This window comes from Cynoglossus semilaevis, chromosome 4 (genome assembly GCF_000523025.1).
Source record: "Cynoglossus semilaevis isolate Cse_v1.0 chromosome 4, Cse_v1.0, whole genome shotgun sequence".
Classification (NCBI taxonomy): Eukaryota; Metazoa; Chordata; class Actinopteri; order Pleuronectiformes; family Cynoglossidae; genus Cynoglossus; species Cynoglossus semilaevis.
Genome location: NC_024310.1, coordinates 752,415 through 759,590, shown reverse-complemented (window position 1 = coordinate 759,590; position 7,176 = coordinate 752,415). Strand labels below are relative to the sequence as shown.

Genomic DNA, 7,176 nt, shown 5'->3' with positions numbered 1-7,176 from the left:
CCCCTCCTCCCCCCGCCCCCTCAGCTGATGTACTACATGAAGCACGCACGGTTCACGGTGCCACACACAAATGAAGAGATCTACTTCGACGACGGGGAAGCCCAGGGCTACTATGACATCATCAACTGGCAGGTCAACAGTGGTGGTGAAGTGTCCTTCGTCACCGTGGGTCAATACAACGGCTCCGCGGCTCCACAGGACAGGATGACCATAGCCAACGGCTCCATCATCTGGAACAACGAGGTTCTGGAGGTCAGAGGATTATTAATCTGATCAGGACAGACACGTCTGTACTGCGCTGCTCCAACAGACGGTGGTGTGTGTCGGTAGTACATCTGTTGCCTGTGTTGCAGCCCCCCCGGTCGGTGTGCAGCGAGAACTGTCAGCCCGGCACCAGGAAAGGGATCCGACAGGGGGAGCCGGTCTGCTGCTTCGACTGCATTCCCTGCGCTGACGGAGAGATCAGCAACTCCACCAGTTAGACCCCTCCCCCCTCCCCCCGTACTGCTATTTATACTGCATTAGTACACACGAGTACTCACTCCCTGTACTCTCTGACAGATGCTCGTGAGTGCGTCCTGTGCGGAGAAGATGATTGGTCCAACGAAGCTCACGACACCTGCATTCCCAAAATCATCGAATTCCTGTCGTACGCAGAGGCGCTGGGAATCACACTGATTGCCCTCAGTGCAGCTGGAGCGTTAGTCACCATCACAGTCGGGGTAACAGAAACACAGAAACACAGGAAGTTGAAGCTCTGCTTGATGACATCACAGAATATTTAATAACAATCAAAATAACTAGGGATGAACCATATTCACTTTTTGCCGATATCGTCCAAACACGTACCGATGTAGGCCCAGGAATATTTATTTATTTATCTGTACAAACCTATGTATGAGTATGAGTGAGCTGCAATGCTGCCATCTAGTGGCCTTTGCTTTAATATACAGCTGTTTATCCCCAAACTATTTTTAGGACACACATCATTTGGTAAAACCCAGACATTGCGTTATCGGGTTTTCGTTGTCAGATCTTACAGATGTTACATAACATGCTAATATCGAGCCGATAATATCAGTCGGCATCCCTCAATATAACACAGCTGTAAGTCAATACAGTATGATATTCCAGTATTTACAATGTACTACATACAGTAAATGAATACTAACGAAGGAGTCGCAGTATCGTGTATTTGACCTACTTCAACATTTGTGTCTGTGATGTTTGACGTTTTTTCCAGGTGGTGTTTTTCCTCCACATCAACACTCCGATGGTGAAGGCCAATGACGCTCTGCTGAGCTTCTCGCTCATCTTCTCGCTGGTCGTGACCTTCCTCTCTTCTATCGTCTTCCTCGGTGAGCCTCAGGAGTGGAACTGCATGACCAGCCAAGTGGGCCTGGCTCTGGGCTTCGCCATCGCCCTGTCCTCCATCATGGGTGGGTGGTCCCACCCTCAGAGAACCTCCCCCCCCCCCGGCACCAGGGTGGACACCACAGTAACCCTGTAAATCTCTTCTGTCACTTCAGCTAAAGCGTCGGTGTTGATGCTCAGGGCCCGGTTCCAGAAGAGGCTCCGGGCTCGAGCTAAAGCTGCGGCTAAAGCCGCCAAAGAGGCCGCTGTAGCTGCAGCAAGCGGCGACGGTCCTGACGTCATCGTCACCAGCACGGTTACCAACAACGATACGAATGTCCTGGAGGAACCAGAGGTTGATGTTCTCACCGCTGTCCACCAGAGGGTGATGGTCGCCGGTGCAACGTTAATACAGGTACCTCCACGCGGAATAGAACCTGTGACCACGCGGTGACAGAGACGTGATGATGTCACTGAGCTGTTGTTGTTGTTGATGTTGTTGTTTTTGATGTTGTTGTTGTTGACGTTGTTGTTGATGTTGTTGACGTTGTTGTTGATGATGATGATGTTGTTGTTGTTGTTGATGTTGTTGTTGTTGATGTTGTTGTTGATGTTGTTGTTGATGTTGTTGATGTTGTTGACGTTGATGTTGTTGTTGATGATGTTGTTGTTGATGTTGTTGTTGATGTTGTTGTTGATGTCGTTGTTGATGTTGTTGATGATGATGTTGTTGTTGTTGTTGTTGATAATGATGTTGTTGTTGATGTTGATGATGATGTTGTCGTTGTTGTTGTTGATAATGATGTTGTTGTTGATGTTGATGATGATGTTGTTGTTGTTGTTGTTGTTGTTGATGAAGTTGTTGATGATGTTGATGATGTTGTTGTTGTTGACGTTGTTGTTGTTGATGTTGTTGACGTTGATGTTGTCGTTGTTGTTGTTGACTGCAGGCCATCCTGTGCACAGTGTGGCTCATCGTCTTCCCTCCTCACCCGTTCAAAAACACCAAGACCCAGGTGGACTACATCTACCTGCAGTGCGCCAGAGGCTCCGACGTCCTCATGTGCATCGTCTTCGGCTACGACGTCCTGCTGGCCTTCGTGGCCTTCGTTCTGTCCTTCTTAGCCAGAAAGCTGGAGGACAACGCCAGGTAGGAGACAGTTACAGGTGTAGACCATCGGTGCAGCCACCAGCCAATGACGACGATGGACGATAAACCACATTTATTTACGACAGGTCGGCCCGATAAGTATATCGCGATCTAGTAGTGAATCGCAAAGGGAGTTCTGGTGGATCATGAGGAACTGAATATAATAAATATATACATTGACGTCGTCAACGCAGGTGGATGACGTCAGTCTGGTTATTTGAACAACATTTATTGTTGTCTAGTTACTGTACTTACAGTACTTTGATTTTTGGCTGTGTACGGAAGCCCTGGAGGGACACAGAGGGGGCGGAGTTTGTGATGCTCATCTGAAAGTTTACGGTGAACGTAGTTCATGTTGGTCCGGTGTGTGTGTGTTTCAGAGAAGGGAAGTCTCTGACCTTCAGCCTCCTCGTCTTCTTCATCGTGTGGATAGCCTTCGTCCCGGCCTACCTCAGCACGGTCGGGAAGTTCATGGTGGCCGTTCAGATATTCGCCATCTTGGCCTCCAGCTTGGGCATGCTGATCTGCATCTTTCTGCCCAAGTGCTACGTCATCCTGGTGAAAGCTGAACGCAACACAGAGGAGACGATGAAACCGAGACCGAAACCGCGGGACGGCTCCTCCACCGGAACCTCGGCCTCACTGTCCACGGTCGCTACGACAGTGACCACAGCAATCGATTAGAAAGAAACGGAGAAAAAACTGGACCAGAACACCTTTACCCCCCAACCCTCCCCCAAAATATAGAAGCGCGTTTTTATTTACCATTTGTACTTTACTTAAAAATGTGATTAACTCACATTATATACATGTAATGATTATTTAATAATTGATCATCCAGAGGAAAGGAAAGTGCTACCTCAGATATTACATAAAACAAATAAAACATAAACAAATACAAATGTATTTAATTAAAAATGTATTTTAAATTTTAATTAAATATAAAAACACAGCAGTCAAAGCACAATTAAATGAATTCCCCGCTGATTAACCTGGTGTGATGTTCTAGAATTTACGTGATTCAAAATATGATTCAAATGTGATTAAAAATGTACCGTTTGTGAAGTTTTTAGTCAAAGTTAAATCGTCATCGATGACGTTTCGGGTTAAAACAATTTTATACAGACATTAACTGTAAACTGTTGACATGAGACAGAAAGTAGTGCAATAAAAATATATATTTAGTGACAACAAACCACGCTTGGTCTCCTCGTTAAAGTATCGAATCTTCTGTTTACAGTTTAAATTAAACGTAGAAACAAAATGTCGCCTCGGTCGGAACTTTTATTAAGTAAAAAAGAACGGATTTAAAGATCCTTCCGCTCAGTCCCACCGTGGATCTGCAGGGAGTTTTCTTCGTCTTTGTTTTAAATGTTGTTGCTCAAAACCTTTTCCTGTTTGTCTAGTCTTAAAATGGCGCATAACCTGCCCCCTAGTGGCTGTGTACTTGTACTGCTAGTTCAATAGATCAATCTTGATCAAACACCCTTTGGTTCAGTCATATCCAAAGTAGAAATATATGTTGTTGTGCTGAGCAGTTTGAATTGTATCTGTGGTTTATTTTTATCAGTGAAAAAAAGTTCAGGACATTTTTAAAAAAAATATCTGTGGTTTATTTTTATCAGTGAAAGAAAGTTCAGGAATTTGTTTTTTTTAAACTCCTGTTGTGGGGACACTTTGCAGGATTTGTGTGTGTGTGTGTGTGTGTATCAGTTTGCTCCTCAGTGGTGTTTCAGGACAGAGAATCTGCAGGACAGACCTGCTCCGTACTAGAGTTTCCCTCTTGATGACAGTGACGCGGAGCACACGTCAGATTAGTCTCATTTTGTCAGATTAACCTTCTCACAGAGCGACCGTGTCTCAGTGACAACAAACCGGTGAGATCAGAGGTCACCGAGGTCACCGAGGTCAACAGTGACATCATCCTGCTGTACCTCTCTCCTTCATCTGCAGCAGCGTCTGTGAACCGTTAAATCAGTACTGACCTTAATTTTGATTTAATTTTTCTTAATCTCGCGCACCCTCTAGTGGCCGCTCGGGAACACCTGATGTGAATCAGACATCATAGCACGGCTCACTGTGTGCACGTGTCCTTAGACTTTGCATTAACCCCGTGTACTGGTACTCATAAGTACTACTGAATACTTTAGTGAAGTAGGGTACATGTATTTGTCCTTCGTCGGTTCGGACTCGGAGCAGAGCGATCTCCAGCTCTTATTTCTGCTGTGAATAATTAAGTAGCGACGCTCCATCACTGATTTATTCACTTGACCTCAGCGGACACCGATCTCCTGCTGGACGACCGTCCTTCGACTCGGCTTCACTGGAGCTAATTTAATGGACAGAGACGTCAGTTATGGACGGAGTTTAAACATCAGGGTCACGTGACACATCATGGCGTCATGACAACCCCCACTCTCCCCCCCCTTCTTTGGTTCTGTAGTGTAACAGATATAGTGCCTGACTCACAAATCTGCCTTACATGCACAAGGTCCTGGGTTCGATCCCCAGAGGAAGTACCTGGTCAATGGCGCCTCCTGTGGCAGCTTGGACTCACACTGTGATTTTCCTCATATTGACAAATAAGAGACTCATATTTATTATATATATAACCAATATTTATTTAAATTTTTCTTCTTCTCTCGCTCTTCTCTAGGTCACACTTGTTTGTTTGTTTTATTAACGTTGACCTTAAAACAGGTGTGAAACTGTTTTATGTCCAGTATGTGTGAACCTTGGCAGAGAACGAACGTCCGTCTCTAAATCTGTCCTCACACGTTTCACCGTCCGCTCCTCACCAGGGCTGGTGTTCAAACCCCGGTACGGTTTGGAAAGGTGTAAATCTGCGTCTCTCTCACAACAGCATGGACCCTGACGTCAAGACGCGCGGCGTTAAGACACGGAGACCACGGAGTGGTCTGAGGGTGGGGTAAATATAGAGTCTGAACATAAAGAAACATTTGCAGCCAGAGCCGGCTCTTGGCAAAGGAAGGTGCCTAGGGTGCCACCTGCTGGAGGGGTCAGCACTATAAATAAGAAATAAAATAAATAATAGTAATAATTTACAGCCGTGATCAGAAAATGTTTCTCCAGCTCTGCCTTGAAAAAAAAAGGTATCAATTCAACGATTAACTTTTATAACTTTTTTTGGAGCAGTCAGAAAAAATGACATGGTATCGATGGTATTTCTATATTGCTGTGTTGACGTTGTGTCTGTGACTGAAATAGAAAATATGAACGACTCTATGATAAAAGTCAGTGTGTGTGTAAGTGTGTGTGCGCACGTGCATGTGTACGTGCACACATTGTGGACACCCTGGCATGTTTTCTCCCTCCCTTAAGGCCAGTGATGAGACGGGAAACGAGGATCTTGTTTCAGACTGGATGAGACTATAAAAGACCAGGGAGCAGTCAGAACACACACACACACACACAAGGAAACACACACACACACACACACACACGGAGGGGACTGGACCATCGGTGATCTGGACCATCGGTGATCTGGACTGTTTTTGAAGTGAAGACCTGAGTCTCGTCCCTCCTCAAGTGCAGGGCTGTATAATCTGTATAATCTGTATAATCTGGGACAATGTTAGCCGCTAGTCGGAGCGGTGGAGTCGGGGGGGCGCACCCCCCTTTTCACCGTAAACACTCAGTTGCCTCCCTGAGCGGGGCAAAGGCCCACCGCAACTCCCAGGATACCAGGCGCAGTTCCTCCGTCGCCAAGCAGGCGGCGCACAACAGGCAGAAGGCCACGCTGATCAGGGAGATGGAGACCACCTGGTACCTGAAGATGTTCGGCCTCGGGAAGGAGGAGACGGTGGCGACCAAGACGGGGATGCCCTACAGGTCAGTGAGTGTTAACCTGGTGGTAACCTGGTGTTAACCTGGTGTTAACCTGGTGTTAACCAGCGACCTGGAGCCTCGTTAAACCATTAACTACTGACGAACATGTTGACGAGAAGGAGCGGGAAGTAGTTCATCACACACCCACTCCTGCAGGGGTCACTGTGATAGTTAGTTGACTGTGGAACAGTGTGCTGAGTTAGTTAGTTAGTTAGTTAGTTAGTTAGTTAGTGAGTGAGTTAGTTAGTAGTGTCGTCGGCCGCTGGTTAAAAACACAGACTGTGGGACAGACATGTTTATTTGGTGATGCAGTGCTGCCAGGTGTCCAGCAGTGGCAGTGTGGTGTACTGCACCCCAGTGGAAACATCACAGACACAAAAGAAAAACACAGAGAATGACGTGGTGTTTTCACTGACTGTGATTGGTCCAGGCTCAAACAAGTCACTGTCTCTGACTCCACCTTGAAAATGTTGTAAAATATCAATATGATGATGATGATTATTATTATTATTATTATTATTATTATTATTATTAGTAGTAGTAGTAGTAGTAGTAGTAGTAGTAGTAGTAGTAGTAGTAGTAGTAGTAGTAGTAGTAGTAGTAGTAGTAGTAGTAGTAGTAGTAGTAGTAGTAGTAGTAGTAGTACTTTCTTCTGTACTTCTACTGTGGTACTGCTCTGCTGTTGTGTAAATGTAGTGAAACACAGAGGAATCAGTGACATCCACCACTCTCCTCACCTCATTAACACCACCCGTCTGTAAATGAGGGTGTGTGTGTATGTGTGTGTGTGTGTGTCACTGCAGTGAACACTGAACACACACACA

The 7,176-nt window shown here is 45.7% G+C and overlaps 1 protein-coding gene across 1 annotated transcript in view; it reads left to right on the top strand.

Annotated features, from left to right (window-relative positions):
- vmn2r1 (vomeronasal 2, receptor 1) overlaps nucleotides 1-3,541 on the top strand; it is a 6,965-nt gene extending 3,424 nt beyond the window's left edge. The window contains exons 8-14 of the mRNA XM_025054817.1: nucleotides 25-252; nucleotides 354-477; nucleotides 562-722; nucleotides 1,244-1,439; nucleotides 1,530-1,768; nucleotides 2,304-2,503; nucleotides 2,884-3,541. Of these exons, the coding sequence (XP_024910585.1) occupies nucleotides 25-252; nucleotides 354-477; nucleotides 562-722; nucleotides 1,244-1,439; nucleotides 1,530-1,768; nucleotides 2,304-2,503; nucleotides 2,884-3,187 (1,452 nt within the window). The 3' untranslated portion in view covers nucleotides 3,188-3,541. The remainder of the gene's footprint in view (nucleotides 1-24; nucleotides 253-353; nucleotides 478-561; nucleotides 723-1,243; nucleotides 1,440-1,529; nucleotides 1,769-2,303; nucleotides 2,504-2,883) is intronic.
- The last annotated feature ends 3,635 nt before the right edge of the window (nucleotides 3,542-7,176 follow it).